This window comes from Peromyscus californicus, unplaced genomic scaffold (genome assembly GCF_007827085.1).
Source record: "Peromyscus californicus insignis strain IS unplaced genomic scaffold, ASM782708v3 Scaffold_5__1_contigs__length_169319896, whole genome shotgun sequence".
Taxonomy (NCBI): Eukaryota; Metazoa; Chordata; class Mammalia; order Rodentia; family Cricetidae; genus Peromyscus; species Peromyscus californicus.
The window spans coordinates 22,788,510-22,810,250 of record NW_026294573.1 but is presented as its reverse complement, the minus strand read 5'-3'; the positions used below and the strand labels follow the sequence as shown (position 1 = coordinate 22,810,250).

The window sequence follows — 21,741 nt, the reverse complement described above, 5'->3', positions numbered from 1 at the left end:
TTCCAGCAACCACATGGTGGCTCACAACCATCCATAATGAGATCTGGTGCCCTCTTCTGGCCTTCGGATGTATATGCAGACAGAACACTGTATACATAATAAATAAATCAAAAAAAAAAAAAAGAATATGAATTGCAGGCTGTCAAGATGGCTCAGTAGGTAAAAAACACTTGCTGTCAAACTTGAGGACCTGAGTTCAATTCCCAGGACCCACATGGTGGAAGGAAAGAACAAACCCCAATAAGCTATCCTCCAAATTCCACACATACACTGTAGCAAGCACATGCCTACACATACACATAAGTAAATACACATAAGTAAATAAATTTAGAATGCTGGGAAGAGGAAGGGCAGAATCAGGAGTTGTCAGCCAGACACAGAGGAAGCAAGATGAGAATGCTATTCTGAGAAAAGGTACCAAGCCACGTGGCTAAACACAGATAAAATTGTGGGTTAATTTAAGTGTAAGAACTAGTTAGTAATAAGCCTGAGCTACTGGCCGATCATTTATAATTAATATAAGCCTCTGTGTGGTAATTTGGGAAGCAGCTGCTGGATATTTGGGAGTTGCACTTCGTTTACACCAAAAGCACTGGGCAATTTGAGAAATAGGACTTCATCAAAATCTAAAACGTTGTCTCTCAATCTATACAAAGACAATGATCCCTACTGGGAGAAATACCTACAGCTTATACATCCATTAATACATTAATAATGTGTTCTAGATACATCTAGTATCTAGAATGCACAAAGAAGTCTCAAAACTCAACAGGGAAAAAAAGTAATTCTATTAAGAAATTAGCAATGATATGAACAGGCAATCCAGTAAAGAGCACAGGCAGTGGCGGTCATGTGTGGAAAGATGTTCAGCAACACTAGACATTAAGGAAATGCAAATTAAGACTGTGACGGGAGGAAGGGGCTGGAGGGAGGGCTCAGCTGCTAAGAGCAATTGCTGCTCTTGTAGAGGTTCTGGGGTTCCATCCACTAGCAACCTGGGATTCATAACCCGGTAACTCCAGCTCCAGGGGGAAGCTGACACCCTCTCCTGGCCTCCTTCACACATAAGTACACATACCACACATACACACTTGAAAATAAATAAATATTCTTAAAACTTGTATGAAATATTGTTCCTAATGGTCAAAAAAACATAAACAACCCAAGTATCTGTCCCCCGGTGAATGGACAAATGAAATCGAGAGTTACACAACACAACGAAAAGGAATGCAGTAATCACAACTCGCTATAGAAGGAATAAGGCCAAATGAAGAAGCCACCCACAAAAGACTACAAACCATCATCCACGGTTCTATAATATAAAATGTCTACAAAGAGTAAATCAAGAGAGAGGAAAAGTAGACTCATGTTTGCTTAGGGCTTTAGGATTGGGTGACTGTGAAATGGTGTGAGGGTCCCACTTAGAGGGATGACACGTTCCAAAATCACTCATATCAATAGCTGTTCAACTCCAGAGATACTGAAAGTCTCTAAACTGTGTATGTATGAATGCAGATCGTATTGCAATAAATCTGTTACCAAAAAAAAAAAATCCAAAAAAAGCAATTCCAAAAAGGTTATATACTACATGATGTCATTCTGGAGATTACAAAATTCTAGAAATGAAAGACAGATCTCTGGTTACTAAGTGGGGGGATGTAGGAAGAGAGAAATGGATGCAGTTATAAAATAGCAATGTGAATCGTCTGTAGGGATACTGACTGCTCAGTGTTCTCACTGTAATGTTGAATAAACAAACCTACACAGGTGTTAAATTACACAGAACTTAACACACATATAGAGGCACACAAACACGGGAAACTGGGGGGCTCTGTTATATCTGTGGACTCTATGCACATCAATTTTTTTGTTAAACTTTTTTTGTGGGGGGGGATTCGAGACAGGGTTTCTCTGTGTAGTTTTGGTGCCTGTCCTGGATCTCACTCTATAGACCAGGCTGCCCTCGAACTCAGGGATCTGCCTGGCTCTGCCTCCAGGGTGCTGGGATTCAAGGCGTGAGCACCACTACCCAGCTTGTTAAACATTTTTGTTACATTGTGTTTATTTATTCTGCAAGTGCACATGGGGGCGGGGCGGGGCACGAGCATACCACAGCACATATATGGAGGTCAGAGGACATCTTTTTTTTTTTTTTTTTTTTTGGTTTTTTGAGACAGAGTTTCTCTGTGTAGCTTTGCGCCTTTCCTGGATCTCGCTCTGTAGATCAGGCTGGCCTCGAACTCACAAAGATCCACCTGGCTCTGCCTCCCAAGTGCTGGGATTAAAGGCGTGCGCCACCACTGCCCAGCATCAGAGGACATCTTATGAGAGTAGGTTCTGTCTTTCCACCATGTGAATCTCCATGTCATCAGGCTTGGCAGCAAGCACCTTTACCTACTGAGCCATCATGCCAGTCCCAGATGTCAACCTTTATTGTAAAACTATAGTTGCACAAAATGTTACTGTTGAGGAAAACGTGATAGAGGACCCCTGTCTTTTCTTACAAGAGCACATGGATCTACATTGACAATTTACATTTGTCACTAAGAAAATTCCAAAAACAACAGCACCCTGACATCACAGAGAACCCAGAGAACCCTGCTCTCCATCCATTTCTCTTCTGATTGGTCTGCTGCAGCAGCTGCAGGTGCATCTTGGGTCCTTAGCAACTACTACTTTACCCTCCTAAACAAGAAGAGCTGACTTCGGGCTTAATGCCAGGCCCAGGGAATCCAGCCACAATCCACCACACACAATTTTTAATTGACAGTGTTTAAGAAGACAGAATAGTGCCGGGCAGTGGTGGTGCATGTCTTTAATCCCAGCTCTTGGGAGGCAGAGCCAGCCTGGGCTACAGAGTGAGTGCCAGGAAAGGCGCAAACCTACAGAGAGAAACCCTGTCTCAAAAAAACAAAAAAACAAAAAAAAAAGAAGACAGACTAGGAACTCTGGCCCCATCTCTGCCACTAACTAGCTGTGTGTTCTTTGCCCTGTCACCTAACATCTCTGCCTCAGTCACCTCATGTGTGAAATGGGTATGACAACAGCACCTCTGTCGTGTTCTGCTAAGCTTTCTGATTTGTTTCCTCGGTTTGCCTTTTTGTTTTGGTTTCATTTTGGCTTTTCTTTGTTTCCTTTGTTTGTTTTATTTCGAGTTTGGAAACAAGCTATGGAGACGTTGCCTCCAGGCTAAAAGACTAGCCTCCAGAGTCCCTGCCTTGTGGTAAGGTTGAAGTCAGTAAATGTGTGTGTATCAGGAGGCTTTGCTACCCCTATGGAATGGGGAACAACCCACCTGCACACTTGGTCCGGCTGAGCAGCGGTGGTCCCGGGCGACCTGTGCCTCCGTCCCCCGGGCGCGTGAGCAGCACGCTGATCTCATACTCGGTGTCTGGGTCAAGATGCCACAGCTTGTAAGTCTGCAGGTTGACCGCGTGCACCTCGGCCCACGGGCCCCGTGCCATGCGGTACTCGATCTCCTTGCGCACGATCGGCCCGTCGCCAATGATGGAGTTGGTGTTGAGCTGGATGATGAGGTAGGTGGGGCCTGCACGCAGCAGCTGTGGGGGCGCGATGGGGGTGGGAGGCTCTGCGAGGACATACAGAAGAGGAGGAGCCTACTGATGCCACCACCTGGCCCCAGAAATCCCATAGCTCAGCCACACCGACTCGACTCCGAACTCCCAAGTCCAGACCTGGGGGACCCCAGCACACTCGCTGGGTTATCATCTGAAAAGCGCAACTAGACAGAGCCTCATTCCTTGTGCCCTCCTCCCACAAGACCAGCCCCTCCCTCAGTGACACTGTTCCCTTCACAGGTCCATCTGTTCAAGTCACAGCCAGAGCCTAACTCTACACCCCATTCTGCTCCCATCACGAGACCCTCCAGGTCCTCTCAGGCCACTCAAACTGCTACCAAACCCTCAACTACACCTGTTCTGGGACCCCCAGCCTCTAAGGAGCTAGTAGCTTCAGGCACTACCCTGCGGATTTCACCCTATCCTGTCCTACCCCTGCAGCTTCAGCCTTCTTCAAGGCCATTCCGCTGACCTTTGACGATGAGCTCTGCGAAGTTGGAGACACCAGCCCCGCGTGGGGCTTGGGACACACAGCGGTACAGATCCTGCTCTGCTCGGCCTACGGAGGCCAGCGGGAAAGTGGCCAGGAAGCGGCGGTGGCTGATATGCCGTACCCCGGCCGCAGGCACCAGCACCCCACTCTGCCGCTGAAGGGAAAAAGGGATGGAAGAGTCAGGGAGCATTCCAGCCTGGCAGCATATATGAGTCCCTACAAACCCGGGGGCTTTTGAGGATCCAGGAACTGCCCTCCACCCTGGGGTGAAGGGGAATCCAAACTGGCCGAAGCGCAGCCTGGCAAGACACAGTGTATAGATGCTGGGGCATGACTCAGAACCCCAAAGGGGAACCAAGCCTAGGAGAAATGCCCTGCCCTCTGCCACCTTCCTGGGCCAAGTCTACCCGGGACGCCCTCACCTGCAGGAGGAAGCGCTCTGCCTCTGCAGCTCTGCCCGCTGCCATACATTGGAAGGATGCATTCTGGCCCGCATTGACCTCCACGTCTCCAAGGCGGGAGAAGTGAGGGGCCTTCGCTGTGGGAAAACAGGCAGAGCCCCAGCATGAGCTGGGCCTGCATGCCCTGCAGGCAGGAGCCAAGGCTACCCTCATCCTTGTGTCCGAGTGGACTGGGACTCACCGCAGGGGTAGCTGAAGAGCAAGATGTCATCTAAGCCTATGTAGCCCTTGTGGTCTGGGGAGATGAGGGCCTCAAACAGCACCTGAGGAAAGTAGGAAGCCAATTGTCAGATTGACAGACCTCCAGCCCAGCTTGGGCCCCAACCCCACCCTCCTCTCCATCAACAGATGCCAACCCGGCTCACACAGACCCTCACTACCAAGCCAGCTGGTTCAGGGGTGTGGGCAGAGATAGCAAAGGCAAGGTCAAGGCTAGAAGATCATTCCAACTCAGATAATCCCACAAAGCAGTAGAATCCTTCTGATCAGAATTTCCAGTTGGGTACGGTTCCAACTCACCTGCAATGCCGGCCACCCTATTAACAATGACCTCGGAAACTCTACCCACACTGACCCCAGACTAACTCCAAACACAGAACCCTGGATTGACGCCTGATGCTGGTCAGGTATTCATTCCGACCTAGTCTGACCTCAGGATGACCTGCCCCTGCGCTTATGTCCAAGCCCAAACTGACCATTGCCTAAAAATCCAGCCCACCTGATACTCATTGGGCCAGAAGGTGCTGACGGCCAGCTCGGCCTGGTGCCACTGACGGCCGTGGGATCCAGTCATATTCCATACAGCACTGCCCAGGGGGCCCCCATTCACACGCACGTAGACACCTAGGGTGCCTGGGCTGTGCCCATCCCGGCTATACAGGAAGTAGCTGAACTGCACACAGTGGGTGTCATTCTCACTCAGGGTCTGGAAGACGATATGAGCCCTCTGGCCCGGAGCATGCTGGGAAGCATTGACCATCAAGTAGGCACCTGGAGAGAGAAAAGGAAGAGGCAAGGAGACCTTAGGGGAGGCCAAGATCACACTGAGAAGGGACAGAAATGAAGGACCCACCAGGAATCGAGGGTTTGGGATCGGAGTTTTGAGTTCCGATCGGAGCTTTGGTCACATGGGGTAGATCTCTTCCCTCCCCAGGGTCTGCTTCCCAAAGGAGAGGGCTAAGACAGTAGAAAATACAACCTCAACCTTGTCAAAGCCCATATGGCCCCTCACCATCCACAGGTCACCAGTGTCCCCAGCTCGGTGCTGTCCTGGGAGGTGAGGATTAGATCATGCTTCTCAGGAGTCTAGAGCCTGGCAGAGGGCGGGTCCCTTGCGGTCAATGCTTCCAAAGCCTCAGACACTTCCCTGTGCTGGGTACTTCCCTCTGGCTCTGATCACTCATAAAGTCTGAGACAATCTTGCTACCAGCCTGTCGTGCCTCAGGCCTTTTGCTGTGTCCTCAGACAGGCTCTGAGCCCAAGCTTGACGAACATGTAGGACAGACTGAATGGAAGGATTAACTTCCTTTCCCGCCACCCCTCCCCAGATTCCAACACAAACACCCCGCATTCCAACCTGAAGATCCTCGATACATTATGGAGGTGGTGGGGAGCGCCTCAGGACCTGGCGGGGGGTTGTGGCTTCCCCTGGGGTATTGGGAGGAGGGTGCAGCTGCCAAGGAGAGACCCAAAGCCAACCTTGCCCAGCACTGCCTCCTCCTCCCAGGCTTGCCTGACAGCACATTCTGAGCCTGCTCAGGAGTGCTCCTGGGGAACTCAGCTAGAGGGATCTCATTCATCTCTGAGAGCCTGGAGCCCTGTGAAGGTGGCTGCTGCCTAGGTCCTGCAGGGGTAGGGAATGAACTTCCAGGTCCCTATCTCCACTGGAACCCTAGAAGGGGCACATCCTAGCCAGACACTTCTTAGCCACCTCCTGTGGAGTCTCCTCTCCTCTAAGGTAGCTTCCTCTTCTAATGTGACCCCTTCTTGCCTCCTCTTCCTCTGTTCCCAGCAGCCGCCACCCCCTCCACCCCCCACCCCACCCCACCCCACCCCCGTCATGCACTCCTCCATCCCCATGGCTCTCTTTTCTCCCTCCTGCTCTCCTCTGGGAATAGTTTCCCTTGTTTCGTCTCCATCCACCTGTACTTCCCCTAGACTGACTATATACCAAGCTCACCCATCCTCCCAGACCTAGATCACCAAGGAAGACCGAGAGACAAGGGCAGGTCCGGAAAACATAAATCTAAGCCAGAACTCTTTTTTGGGGTGGAGAGGGGGAGAGGGGTGATTTAAAGACAGGGTTTCTCTGTGTAACCACTCTAGCTGTCCTAGAATTTGCTTTGTAGACCAAGTTGGCCTTGAACTCACAGAGATCCACCTGCCTCTGCCTCCTGAGTGCTGGGATTAAAGGCATGCACCACCCTTAAGTTAAAACTTTTATATCTACTTATACCTGAGTACCTATTAAAACCTGGGTTGAACAGCTGGGTCTAGAGGTGCACAGAGGTCATACAGAGCCCCTGCAGGGTGGGTACCTTTATATGTGTCTCTCAAACAAGCTAAACAGTGATACCTCTAGAACAGACATATACAAGTACCAAAGACCCTGAAGAGACAGATTGAGCATACCCAGGATGACACAGATGGGCAGTGACCAGACTGGTCACAGGGAGGGCCATGATAGAAGCAGAGTCCACTTCCAGAGCCCAGCCAGCCAACCAGCCAGGCCCTGAGAGACCTCTCACCTAAGGCCGCCAGTCCACCCACCACTAAGCGGCCACTTCCCTGACCTACTCTTGCCAGCAGACGCCATCTTGGTCATGCTGTGAGCTAAACAGCCAAGGCCCTGGGCCACCTCTATAACAGGACACAGGGGAGGGAGCGTCTGGCTGGCTGTCCTAAGGTTCCCTACAGTCTGTCCTGCCACACAGGCTCATCAGTAACGAAGTGGCTCATTTGGCCTCTGTCTCTCTAGCCCTTCTCTTTTTCCTTTTAAAAAGATCCACCTCCCTCTGCCTCCCAAGTGCTGGGATTAAAGAGTGTGCCACCATGCCTGGCTAAAAAGATTTTTTTTTTTTAATTTTATGTGTCTGGGTGTTTGCCTACATGTCTGTAGACCTGAAGAGGTCATCAGAAGGCATTGGATCCCCTGGAACTGGAGCTGGTGGTGAGCTGCCATGTGGTGCTGGGAATTGAACTCAGGTCCTCTGAAAGAGCAGTCAGTGCTCTTAACCACTGAGCCATCTCTTGAACCCCCTTTTCTTCCAGCTTTATTTTGAGGGCAGTATCTCACCGAGGAGCCCAGGCTGACCTCAAACTTTTGACCCTCCTGCCCTAGCTTCGTGTTTACTCTTAATTCTCAGTTGATTCTGCACCCAGTGAGGATGGCTGCTAATTGCCAGGCACTCTCCAAGAGCCTCAACAGTAGCAATTATACAACTGACCCCCTGGGTGCCACCTCTGTGCCCTGTGATATGGGCTACTTTCCTCCCATGTCCCAGTCAAAACAACAAAGGCTCAGAGCGGGCTGGATGATGGGGCCGGGTCTTGAACCCATGTCTATATGATTCTGGAATGAATGTTCTCAAGGCTTTCATCTGATTAGGATACCAAAATCTACATCTAGCCTCCTGACTCCCAATATAGTAATCAAGTTACCCAGAATGCTTGGTGTGGAAGTAGGGACAGAGTAAGGCTGAAGTTGGGAAGGGCCCAGGGCTCCCAAGAAGAGGGCAGAGACCCCATTTCACTTCTCCTCAGGGTCTTCAAGTCCCAGAAAGAGCAGGAGACCCTGAGGGGAAACTAGGGAAGGCCTGGAAGGAGAAAAATAATAGTGATGGAGAGCAGGCTCACCATGGGGCAGGTCCGCAGGGGCCCGGGTGCCAGGGTGGATCCGCACTTGTTCCCACTGGAAGTCATCGTACTGAGCCTGGCTGTACTCGCAGGGCACGACTGGGTCACTCGGCTCCTCGAAGGTGCAGCCAGCTGTGAGGGCAGGACCTGATTAGCTGAGCCCAGGCAAGGCCACTGACCAGGAGGAGGACTCCAACGCAGCCCTTCAGGTTCCGCCCACTGTCCCCTCCTCCTGTGCAGGCCACGCTTCCCCTCCTTCTCATGGCTCCCTCCAACGAACAAAGTTCTCCATCCTCCACCCCAACACCCTCCCGTCACCGTCCCTTACCAACACCAAGACTTTCCACTGCCCATTCCCCCACCTCATCCCAGGATCCCCAACAGCTCAATCATCCAACAAGACCCTCCTTAATAAAACCAGCCATCATTATCATTGTACAAATCAACCTACAAGATCATCACTAGATTCATCCTGTTTTACTGGCTGGGAAATGGAGCCCAGCATAGCAGGATGCTAAGCACCAGATGCAGAATGCCATCTCCTGTGTCAGGTGACAACCTGATAGACACCAAGGGGATTCGGTCACTGCCCAAAGTCAATCAACTTAGATCTCTGTCCCCAGGAATATGACAGCATAGGGTCCTATGTGGACTGAACACATATGTGACTGTGTTAATTCTGGTGACCGGAGACCAAGATTAATAATCCGGATGACAGAGAAGTGAAGGAGGGACCTGAGATGTGTGTGAATCCCTCAGTTGGTAGTGAGGTCCATTGTACCTCAGCTGGTTCATCAGCGCCTGGAGTTGGTACCAAATAAACCCAAGGCGCCTGGTTTAGGAAGGGATTTGAGCTGGGCCTTGCACCCACTCCCCAGCATAGCATCTGCAGCCCCAGCAAACTGAACAGTGTGGAGAGAACTGGCAGGAAATCAGGCCAGGCCTGTCCTGTTTGCCTGTTGGACCCATTTGACAGATGAGGTGACCAAGGCTCTGAGAAGCAAAGATATTTGCCCATAGTACGGTACAGTAGCTCAGTGGTGGACAATGGAGACTTGGGACAGACTTGGGATTGAATCTTGACTTTGCCATTTGCCATCCCTAGCAACTTTGGGCAAGTTGTTTCCTCTTTTTGAGCCTCAGTTTCCCCACCCACACATGGGATTGCTGAAGATTTACAAAAATCAACGCATGTGAGCACCCAGGAAACACCAGCTTAGGCATGCCATTGGTTTCTGTATGAGGAAAAGAAACCAGATTTGAATCCATGCCCATCCAAAACCCACACTCCCCAGACATATGAGGAGGGGCAGAATGAGTTGCTTCTAGGTCTCAAGAAAGGAGGCTGGGACAGACAAGAAGCCAGCAGGTGAGTGGCACAGACAGGTCAGGCAATGACTGGCCTCCCTCTGTGTCTCACCCATTTGCATGTTTCCACAGGCCCTGTAAGTCGGCACATGAAAACACACAGGCAGAGCCAGGCATGACTGGGCTTGTCACTTTGGGGGTCTCTCATCTCCTTGAACCCCACCAGAGAATGAGAAAGAGTGAGATGTGCGAGAGCCTGCACCAAGTAGATTGGTGCAGGGAAATCTGTGCAGGAAACTCATGGTGCCTTTCTGTCCCTTTGTTTGAAAAACTCCAGTCAGCGCTGTGCCCTGAGGCATGAGGTGAGTTTTGATGTCATCTGTGTTGGAAGGGCCCCAGCTTCCCCCTTGAAAAAGGCCCACCGTGCATGCAGCACAAAAAGAAAGGGTGGCCAATGAGTGTTCTTCCTGGAGGAGGGGAGCACTTACTTCCTGTCCTTGAGGGTCCCAGCCAACCACTGGGCAGACTGTAGGAAAAAGTATGACTTAGATCCCAGACTGGAGTCAGGCCCTTCTGATTCCTATACAAAGGCAAAGTGTCTGCCCCAGGCATCTCCCCCAGTGCCCTGGCAGGCCTGAGGTAGCCAGTCCTGCTGTTTCTTTCCATCAGTCCTGAGCCAGGCACATGACCAGACAGCATTCCCACCCCACCCAGAGCTTACTGACCTCAGACTACCAGACAGACTGGGGTCTCTACTCAGACCACAATTACATGGTTCTGCCAGGTGACTGACCCTCCCAGGCCCATCTTAGCCAGAGTGGCTCCCTGTTGACTGTGCCTGGCCAGAGTGGCCCCAGTCTTATCCATATGACACTCCCTTTAAATGTCAATCAAATAGCCACCAGGTTCGCTGACTCCTGCCCTCTCTATGTAACCACAGCCAGGGTGACTGACCCCATCCAGGGTGACCTCTTAGCCAGGGTGACCAATCTCACAAATCTCTAGTCAGCCCCAGCCCTGGATCTCTAAGCCAGGCCCTGTTCAACTCCATCTCTCAGAGAACAGGTCTCACCTCCTCCCCAGCTCTCCCAGGGATAGGAACAGCCAGTTAGTTCCTCCGGCCAGGGCCTCAGCACCACCACAAGGGGGCGCCAATTACCACCATGACCAATGCGCATGAGGAACTCACATTTAGAAAGTAGCGTTGTTGTTATTCTTATCTTACAGATGGCTCGTGTGTGACGCTCAGAGATGAGCAGGGGCCACACAGAAGCAATGTGCAGAAGACACAAATTAAACCTCCTGTCTCTATCCAAGGAGAGTAGTCACAGACAAAATAAGACCCCGATCTGGTTTCACACACAAGACATGTCTCCCGAGACAATGCAGTGCAGGATGACCAGTGATGGCCACTATGAGAGACTTAAGAATGATTAAGGGCAGGGGGCGGACTTCAGTGATAGAGGAGCTTTACCTAGCATATGTGAGGCCCTAGGTTTGATCCCCAACATGGGGAGGGGGGCTGGGAAGGAAAAGGAATTCTATCTTGCTCTGGGGGGGGGGGGGGTTCCCACCTAAGCAAAGGTGAAGAAATAAAAGCTAAGAAGGGCCAAGGTTATGAGGTGGGGAAAGGACACAAAGAAAATAAAAGGGTGTCGGCACATGGAAGCTACATCTGAGCTGAGCCTAGACCCACAGGCGTGAAGGGAGGAAGGAAGGTCGCTGGGTTTGTTTGGAGGAGCTCGGACTGGCTGACATGATGGGAAACTGGAGGCTGAGGCCAGTTCTTAAAAAGCCTTGGACGCCAGGGTAAGGAGTGGAACCTCATTTTTATCGGGGGAGCCACAGGTGGTGTTGGAGCAAGAAATGCCTGGATTCTGATGGTCCAAGCAGGTGTCTTTTCCAGAGCGCAGCAGGGTCAGGCAGAAGCTGGAGACCAAGCTACCAAATGGTCTGGAGCCTGGTGTCAGATTGGCAAGAAAGGAGACCAGAAGTCTCATCCTGGATACAAACAGCACACACTCCAGTCAAGAGAGAATGTGTACACGCATGTGCATGGGCACAAACACACACACACACACACACACACACACACACACACACACACACACACACACACACGCACATTCTCTTTCCCTAACTCAAGTCCCTAAGGCACAGTCTAAGTAAGGCTGCGGACAGAGAGAGAAGACTAGACCCCTCTTTGGGTACCTCGCCTCTGTAGAGAGCTCTCAGAGAGGATGGGCTGAATCAATGCAGGACCCCAGTGCTCCCCCAGCCTCAGCTCCAACTGGCCCAGCAACATTCCTTTGCTAATCTCCCCAATCTGGCCAGGCGGTTGCCTGAGCAACCGTCAACCACAATTTGGGAAGAAGGGGGATGGCTTATCCACATCCGGCAGGCATGCTCTGGGCCTGATGATGTCAGGGACCAGCAACCTCTGAAGGGGCCTGGGAGGGGTCCCCCCAGGGGTCTCCCTCTCCCTCTCCCTGCCTCTCTCTCTGCCCCCTTTGTGTGTGTGTGTGTGTGTGTGTGTGTGTGTGTGTGTGTGTGTGTGTGTGTGTACCTAGCTGTGGGCCTGACAGGACCACTGGTACAAAAACAGTCAACTACAGAAGAGGGAATCTGCATCTTTGTTCTGCTGTGTCCCGGGGTCCCTTCATGACTTGGGGCATGTGACTTGCCTTCTCTGACTACAGTCAGAAGGAAACTATTCCAACCAGGGTGACCTCTTAGACAGCATGACCCCTTCTCACTGATCTCTGGCCAGCCCCAGCCCTGGGTCTCTAGGCCAGGCCCAGTTCAGCTCCTCAACTATGAAATAGAAGCAGGGGTTACGACTCTGATTTCATTTGTGTGAGTTTACAAATGCCAAGTGTGGTAGTGCACTCCTCCGATGCCAGTACTTGAGAGATGGAAGAACAGGCCTGAGGACTGGGGGTTTGGGGTCATCCTCAGGTACATAAACGAATTTCTAGGCCAGCCTGGGCTTCATGAGACCCTATCTCAAATAAACCAATAGTAATAGTAATAACAATAAGAACAATAACTGTAAGTGTCCTTAGGGAAAGGTGTGCATAGGAGGGCACGGGTGTCTACCAGCCTGGGCTCTCAGAAATACTGTAAAGTTGGTTCATGGAACATACCTGCGAGCAGAAATGCACAGACGCATTCTACAGTGGGCATGAGCTTAGGGGAGGTGCGTCTTTGTACAGGGCAGAAAGAGGGGTGTGTGTGTGGGTGGGTGGGTGGGTGGGTGGGTGGGTGGGTGTGTGGGTGTGTGTGTGTGATGCACCAGCCCGTCCTCCTCTAGCCAGGGCAGACAAGGCACGTGCTCTGGGCTTACTGCACCTGCAGCCCTGTGTTTTCTGAAGACCCTGCGTAAACAGAGCTCGTTTGCAATGGGATTCTCATTCTCTCTGTTTTGTCAACAAAACGTCCAGTTCCCAAGGGTAGCCCCAGAAGAAACAAAACTTCTCTAGACACATGGTAAATTCAGTCTGGGACCTCACACTGCCAGGCCCAACCCAACCATAGCCTAGGGACCCCATAGACAACCCCAGCAACAACGTCAGCCTGGTCACCATCCCTCCCTTTTCTAAGCTATTGAACTCAACCCTGGACATCCTAGCCCTACTCAGCCCTGCTTAGCTCTCACCTCCTCCCTTCCTGAAGTCAGGGGCTAGCTCTGATGCCTTTGAACCCCATCCCCAAATCTTGTATATAGCAGATGGTCAACTGTGCCCAGACTTATTAACACCAAGATCCTAGCTGGTCTAACCTCGACCAGCTGCACTAAGTCAATGATGTGACTATAGCCTAGCCCTAGGCTAACATATCCAAGAGGAGGCAGGTATCCCAGAGCCCTGAGTAACTGATAAGAAACACATTAGAGTTGGCAGTAAAATACCCATCTAACCACACAGAGTTCAGCAACCAGGGAGACCACCCAGGGCTGGCCACAGGCTGAGAAAGCTGGAACCACCTAAGGAGCCAACAGAGAGCCTAGCAATGCCAACATCGTGCTATCTCCACCGAGTATGAGAGGAAGCCAGCTGCAGCTGAGGAACTCACGGCAGACCCTTTCCCATCTCTACGGGCAACACTGACTATGAATTCTAGAGTCAACGAGAGGGCTGCTATATTGGCACTCCAGGGCTGAACACCATATATCCGTTAAAAAAAAAAAAAAAAAGACTATGAAGTGGGGTCTCACTGTACAGAAGTACAGTAGGCAGAACACATAGATCCTCTGCAGGGCACATGCCCTGCACCACAGCCTGATAAAGACAGGGCAGGCTAGAGCAGGGCAGGTGTGCACAGGTTCCAGGGAGAGGGAGGGTTGTGTGCTGCCATGATGGGGCGTGCTGAAGACAGAGCACAACGGACCGACCCCCACAATACTGGGCAAGGCTGCAGAGCACACAGCACTGACATCCGCTAGGCATGGAAGAGCCGGTCAGGGCTGTGCAGCGTGGAACCACAGTCATCTTGGGTGTATGTCACCAGATGGGGGGTGCGGCAGAGTGCAAGGTGGGAGGCTCCAGCCTTTCCTCCGCTCCAGACACCAGCATAGGACCTGGTACAGAACACGAGCCTCCTCGCAGAAAGGGTCTGCTGTAGCACGAATCCTAATTGGTCTTAATAAAAACCCAGAGCCAGATATCAGGGGTAAAAGTTGAAAATCAGAGAGACAAAAGAACAAGCCACAGCCACCTCTCACCTCACCAACTCCTCAGCCTTAAAGGACTGAGCTCCTGTCTCCTCCTGCCTTATATTCCTTTTCTCCGCCCAGCCACATCACTTCCTGTCTCAACCTCCCTAGTGCTGGAATTAAAGGTGTGTGTGCCTCCCAAGTACTGGGAGCAAAGGCATGTGATCCCTTATTAAAGGTGTGTGGCACCACTGCCTAGCCCCTATGGCTAACTAGTGGCTGGCTTTGCCCTCTGATCTTCAGGCAAGCTTTATTTGTTAGATCATACCCAAAACATCACCACAGTCTGCCTAGCCCAGGCATAAGGGATGTTACAGAGGATGATGCAGGAAGGAAAGGAAGGAACACCATACAGAGCTAAGCACCAGGGATGGCAACCTAACCCTGAACAGAAACTAAATGTAGTCCTCAGGAGTAGGGTATGTGCAGACTCCAGGAATGCGTGTGAGGTGGCACAAAACTGAAGCACCATGATGATGCCCCATGGAACGATGGATTTGGTTCCAAGGGTTCTGGGTCTGGAAGCTCAGCGGAGTGCTCACAACCTGGCAGGAAGCCATTTCCTCTCAATGGAAACACCTCCTTGTGGAGGGAGAAGAGAGGAGACAGTCACTCAACTTAGCAGGCTCCAGAAGCTTGGGAAGTTACAGGATTCCCGAGACCTGCTCCGAGGTTATATAAGCAGTAACAGCTCCTGGAGAGAGAAGACTCTCTGCAAGCTGCCAGGGATGAGGCTTTCAGGAGAAATTCCTCATGCTAGGGTGGGCTTTTCCTCAATGCAGCTGCCTTCGAGGTACCGGTATTTCTGCAAGGAACCCCATTAAACTCCTCCATGCACCAAGCTAGACATGGGTGGAATTGTTTCTTTGGTCTGTGGAGTGAATACGCATTTGCTCGCATCTCCCCAGGAAAAGTCACACGACACAACCCTACAGAGAACAGATGCATAACAAGGTTGACTCTCTGGGTGGCAGTCCTGTGTGGCTCAGAGGCAATGCAAAACTCAAGTTGCCCCCAAGTCCAGCAAAAAGCACCCAAGTTATGTGCAATATGAAGCAGAGAGGCATTGCACTGAGGATACACAGAGATGTGACCCTCCCACCGCTCGCCACAGAAAGCTATCCACAGCTGGATACCCGGACACCTCCACTGTAATACACGCAGGGAAATGCTGAGAGGCCACAGAGGCAGCTTCAGGGTAGCTGTGGTGAGTGCAGTGTGGAGGCTGGGCTGTTAGACACATAGCCAGAGAGGTACAGTGGAGAAGGTGGGACAATGAGGCAATGTAGACTGTGTTCCTGAAACGTGATGCCAGCACGCAGAGGAGCTGTCCTTCGAAACAGCAGCGTCCACATGACCAAGGCAGTGCAGATGCCCACTGCAAAAATGCAGTGCACCAGATGCCAACATACAGTGTAATGGCAGTAGGCCGTGTGTTGGCAGTGAGCAGCCATGTGAGGTGCTGTGCCCAAAGACCAGGTGTGTCTACACGTCTGATGCAACAGACTGCTGTACAGTGTAAACATGCAGAGTGGCTATAGAAAGCCGTGCACTGATCTCGAGTGTCATGCTGTGTGACGACGGTAAGAGCCACCCTCCCAGTGTAACCCAGGTATCCAGCAGAGCAGCAAGTGCCACACCATGGAAGAGAGCCACAAGAAAGTGCAGGGCAGGACAGCTGCAAGATGGAGGCTGTGATCAGGATGCTGCAAAAATGGAGTACACAGAGATTCTGGAAAAGCCCCACATCACCGTAGCCCAGCATTCGTGTAGTCGAACAGCATAGGCTGAGTCATAAGGCAGTACAGGACACCAGGTCCGGAAACCCAGGCTGCACTCCTACCAGAAGGCCAGGCCTGAGATACAGTGCCTCTGTCTATTGTGAGGCAGACATAGGTACATCACGAAGGTGCTGTGGGGAGCACTGTAGACGTCTCTTGAGGCTACCCTGGTGGGGAGTCACTCAGCCTCCCGGAAAACCCAGTACCTCCAGTTCTGCCAGGCTGGACTGCTGTCAGATGGAGGCTGAGCCTGCCTCCATTGCTCTGTGGGCTTCTGTCCACCATTACTCTCGCCCTCCAACATCTTCCAGTGACTCTCCAAGGGCACAGGATGAAGGCACTGCCACCCATAGGGCAGGCGGTGCCAAACTCAGCACACTACCCAGGTATTCTATCTGACCAGGACCTTGGAGTACTGGCAGGCAAACAATGGATTTGGATTCTACTGAAAATCTTTTGGACGATTATAGTGCATCCCCTGGCCCCTGGCCCAGGGTAGGGCAGGACAGGAGAGACAGAGGGAGGAGCCTGGCATGGGATGTGGGATGAACAGGAGGCAGAGAGGGGAGAAGAGCCTGCCCCAACAAGCCTGGATCCTCACTCCTCCCCCACCCACCACCAACATCGCCTCTCCCCAGGCCTGGACTTCATCAGGAGCCAAGAACAAACTTTTCCGAGCACATGGAAGGCCTGCAAACACACACACACACACACACACACACACACACACACACACACACACACACACACATTTAAGAATAATTCACACTTATAGGGTGCTCACTATGTACCAGGATGTGTTCTAGACTAAACATGTCCAAATATAAAAGACATCACATCATCCTGGGCACTGTATAACATCTCCATCCTCATTTCCCAAGTGGAATCACTCCAAGGCCCAGAAAGGTCATTACCCACCCAGATGTCACACAGTGAGAAACAGTGGAAGCTAGAATGAGAATTCAGATGGTGTAGTCTCAGAGCCCACATTCCAGTCTATGACATTCTAGGCATAAACACACATTTACACACAAGCACAATATGACAAGAAGGATACACACTCGTGTTGTGAAATAATCTTTTTATATACTGTGAAGATGTATCACTCCAATTGGTTTAAATGAATTAGCTAGGCAATAGCTAGGCAGGATTTCCAGGCACAGAGGATGCTGGGAAAAAGAAAGATGGAGATGCCAGGAGACGCAGAGCAAGCAGCACGGGCATTACAAAGTAAAGGTAACTGAGCCACATAAAAGAACATAGATTAAAAGAGATGGGTTAATTTAAGCTAATTTAAACCAGTCAGAAACAAGCCTAAGCTATCGGCCAAGCTTTCATAATTAATGATAACTCTCCGTGTCGTGATTTGAGAGCTGGCTGGTGGGACAAGGACTAGCTACACACTGGCATAAACATGCACACATGCTCATGCTAAACAACATGCATCCCATTCTCTCAGTTGAGACTCGCCCATCTCCAGATAGGCTTCTGTCACCTCTCAGTCGTCACCACATAGCCCCCAGCTGTCCCTCATCTGCCTATCTGCATCCCCCAGCTACCCCTCAGCCTAGTCATTCCTCCACCACCACCTGCCTCACTGCCAGCTGTCCTGTTCTCACATATATCACCATCACCAGCTACCTCCCCCCAGCTGCACTCTCAGCCCCAGACCTGTCCCTCTAGCCTCGACTGAGGCTGTGTCCACTATTCCATCTCAATTCTTCCTCTAGCTTCTGCCTTCAACTCTCGGCAACAGTGCCCCAACCCGCCCCCACCTCAACTGCCTTTCTTTTGTCCCCTTTGGGTCCAGTTCTAAGTCCTGGGCTTCGTGTGGTGGGAATCTATTCAAGACTCACCCACCCCCCAGAGCCACACAGACACAGCTTCTTCAGACTTGGCACCACACGGGTGCCCCACACTTACCATGCTGCAGGCCACTTAAGGAAGCTTATCAGCCTCCCACTGACAGCCCTCCGCACCCCAGGACCTCCCTTCACCTCCACCACCCACCACCCACCACCCACCACCCACCACCCACCACCCACCCCACCACCACCCCGCTAAGCCTTCCCTGTAACATCCAAGGGTTCAAACCAATGCAAACACTCCATGAGCACCCACCATACACCACTAAGGGAACCAGAGATGGCAAACACCCCGCTCCGCCCTCAGAGGGCTCCCAGCTGAAGAAGGGCAGCCTATGATCATGCCAGCCTTACAAGTCCACCCCAACTGTCCGGTGGGGGCAGGGCAGCTTTACTGTGACAGTGACAACCAACGGAGCTAGAATGGAGGGAGAAGAGTCTTAGCAAAAGGCACAGAATGGGCAAAGGTAGAGAGACCTGTCAAAGGCGGGGTGGACGCTAGGGGTCTGGATTATTAAGCAGATGGCTAGGGACACAGAGGAGGCTCTTTCCTAAAGAAAGAGCTGGTCAGGCATGGCCTGGCCTGCCATGTTAGGGTTGCGGTTTAGCCTTGGGAGCTGAGGAGGCTGGAGGCACTTTGGTGACAGGGCGGAGGAGAAGCTACGGTGACAGGCAGGATGTAATGGAGGTTGTGGCAGGGAGGGGGCGAGTGTGGGGCTGTTTCACTGTCCACACCAGCTCCACTCTCTGCAGAGCCCAGGCCACACTAAAGCTCTGCCAGCTTATCCTTTTAGAGCAGAGGTTCTCCGTCTTCCTAATGCCGCAACCCTTTAAGACAATTCCTCGTGCTGTGGTGACCTCAAAGCATAAAATTACTTTGTTGCTACTTCATAATTTGTAATTTTTGCTACTGTTACGAATTGTAATGTCACTATCTGATATGCAGGATATCTGATCTGCCACACCCAAAGGGGTCTCAACTCATAGGTTGAGAACCACTGTTTTAGACAAGCACAGTCCACAGAACCTTCTACAAGTGCGGGGAGGTCCTCTTCTTGTCAATATGCTGATAACTACTAGCAGTGTGTAACAGTTGAGGGCTTGAGACTTGGCTAGTGCAACTGATGAACTAAATTAGTATTTTAATTAATTGCACCTAATTTAAATTGAATGGCCACATGGGAGTAAGAAGCCACCCCTGCAAGGAAAGAGCATGGCCATCACTATGGAAGCTTCTATTGGATAAGGCGATCTGGACCGATGCCCATGGGCCCAGAGAACCTGGAGGCACTAGCCTGCAGATCAGAGCCATTGTACAATCCTCTGTACACCCCAATATTCTCACACCCTGAGATAGGTGCACCCACTCTGAGGCACCCAGAAACTCTGTACCATTCCAGGAATGAGAAACTGGGGGCTTCTCGGGTGTCACAGCAGTTGTTTCCTCTCAACTCCAAACTCAGATCTAGCCACAGCAAGGTGACCAGAAGGCTTGGCACCCTGACAAGCCATGCATGTGCCTTGTGCACCTGGCCCCTCCATGTCACACACATGCATAAACACACATGCCCCACTCTGGCTGCCCAAGCGACAGAATCACACCTGTATACATCTGTCTGCCTTCCCCCAACCCCTACAATGCTGGCCTCTCTTCTCTCCAGCTCAGAGACAGTCCCTCGGGATCCAGGAGGAAGGCTGTGGCCTCCTCTACCCAGGCCACAGTCCATCTGTGACTGAGGACTGAAGGCATGTCTGCCTCACATGGGCCCTCCTCCCTCCTCCCTCCTCCCTCCTCCCCATGTTCAGACTGACGGTTGAGACTCGCTCGATGCCTCACCAACGGTCGTCCTGATCACAAAAGGCTGGGACTCCCTGAACTGGACAAGCTGAGCCAGCAGCTAGGGGTGGAGCCAGAGGAGGGGAGAAGAGGCAGCACCAGGCGTCTGGGGGAGGGGCCCTCCTTCAAGAGCTTCTCTCCCTTCAGCCTCTGCCAGGGACTCAACCTCTTTAACTCATAGCTCCCAGATGACACTTTCTGGACATGGCCTTTTCACAACGTAACATCATCCACCAGCAGAATTTTCCAGAGTCTTACCAGAGCAAAAAGCCTCAGCCTTCAAGTCTACATTCAGTGGAGCCACTGCGCCCCCATCTGGGCATCTCCAGCTCTGAATTTGACCCACTTGACTTCATTCATTCTTTTCTGTCTTTTTTTTTTTTTTTTTTAACTACAATGTCGGTTGCCCTAGCTAGCATGGGCAACTCACTGTTGCAACTCAGGCTGACCTCAAAACCTGCAATCCATCCTCCTGCCTCAGCGTCTCCAGTACTTGGATTACAGGACTGAACCATGTCACCCAGCTTCATTCACACTCTTGGATCTCACATCCATTTATTCAGACGAGGAGGCTCAGGCCTCGTGCCTGGCACCAAGTATTCAGGTCCACAGTGACTTTCCTTGCAGAATTCCTGGTCTCGTAAGGGTGATGGGACTAGGAGATGGTAATTCCAATATCATATAAAAACCCAACCGACTCCTACCTTCTCTTTCCTAGGCTAGAACAGAGGAAAACCAAGGAAGGCTTCCAGGGGGAGGTGATACCTCAGCAGAGAGACAAGCTGGAGACTCCCATTGGAAGGTGTGGAATCAGAGAGTCCTGGCGGGAAAGAAGGGTCTGTGCATGGTGAGAGACGAGACGGTGGGCGGTGGGCACTTAGGGACTACCGGTAAAAAAGGCTATCCAGAACATCTGATCCCAACACAAGATGGGGTGGGCCAGGTAGGCAGGGGCCAGAGCACTGACGGAGCCAAGGGAAAGACTCAACTCTGAAACTACTGAGGAGCTTTGAGGAGGATCCGAGGAGAGGTTTAAACCGTGCGTTTTAGGAAGAACTCCGGCACAGCGGAAGGAAGAGGCTGCAGCCTTCCTGCGGGCGGAAGATGGCTGAGGAGGGAGAGAAGGGAGAGGTGGCGGAGGCATAGGATAGGACCCTTCAGGACACAAAGGGAAGCCCCCAAACACCTCCTGCCACTCTGGTTGACCCGGCTGGGTGTGGAGGCCACCCTCCAAGCCCAGCTGGGGACAGCATGGAAGATAACAGCGTGTCTCCAGAAAACAGGGCATGGCCATGGACCTCCCCTGCCACCAGATACAGGCAGGAGGCAGCCCGGAGGTGTGGCATAGGATCCAGGCCACCCTCCTGGCTTCCTGCCTAGCCCCCCTTTCAGCCCCAGAGAGAAATCTGGGCTGTCCTGACAAGCCCTCTGGAGACTTCTCCCTCATTCCTGCTGTCCACAACTCCAGTGACCAAAAAGACAGATTGAGCCAGAGCGCCCATAGGATAAATTACTGTGCCAGGTTCGCACAACTGAGAGACACCCTACACAGACCCCCACCTGGTGACTAGGGAGGTAGGCAGGGGACTAGATTCACTGTCTAGACTGCAGGCAGGGGGGCTGCCACCCCCCCTTCGTCCCCAGGCTTCTATAGTAGTAAAAGCTTCAAAGGTGCCAGGAACTTCAGAAGTAAAGTGACTTACCCAAGGTCACACACGCACACAGCAAAAAGCAGAGGCAAAATTTGAACCCATGTTCCCCTTGACTTCAAATTAGCCTATCGGACTTTGCCACACCCCTCCAACCTATCTTCGGGTCTTCCCAACTAGGGGACTTCACATTCTACCAA

General features: G+C 51.7%; 1 protein-coding gene across 8 annotated transcripts in view; it reads right to left on the bottom strand.

Annotated features, from left to right (window-relative positions):
* Positions 1-21,741, bottom strand: part of Ptpru (protein tyrosine phosphatase receptor type U) — a 78,075-nt gene that overhangs the window by 54,111 nt on the left and 2,223 nt on the right. For all 8 annotated transcript variants that reach the window (XM_052715545.1, XM_052715546.1, XM_052715543.1 and 5 more), the window contains exons 2-7: positions 8,388-8,519; positions 5,251-5,522; positions 4,714-4,795; positions 4,494-4,609; positions 4,051-4,225; positions 3,296-3,589 (exon numbers count right to left, since the gene is read on the bottom strand). In XM_052715545.1, coding sequence (XP_052571505.1) covers positions 3,296-3,589; positions 4,051-4,225; positions 4,494-4,609; positions 4,714-4,795; positions 5,251-5,522; positions 8,388-8,519 — 1,071 coding nt within the window. The remainder of the gene's footprint in view (positions 1-3,295; positions 3,590-4,050; positions 4,226-4,493; positions 4,610-4,713; positions 4,796-5,250; positions 5,523-8,387; positions 8,520-21,741) is intronic.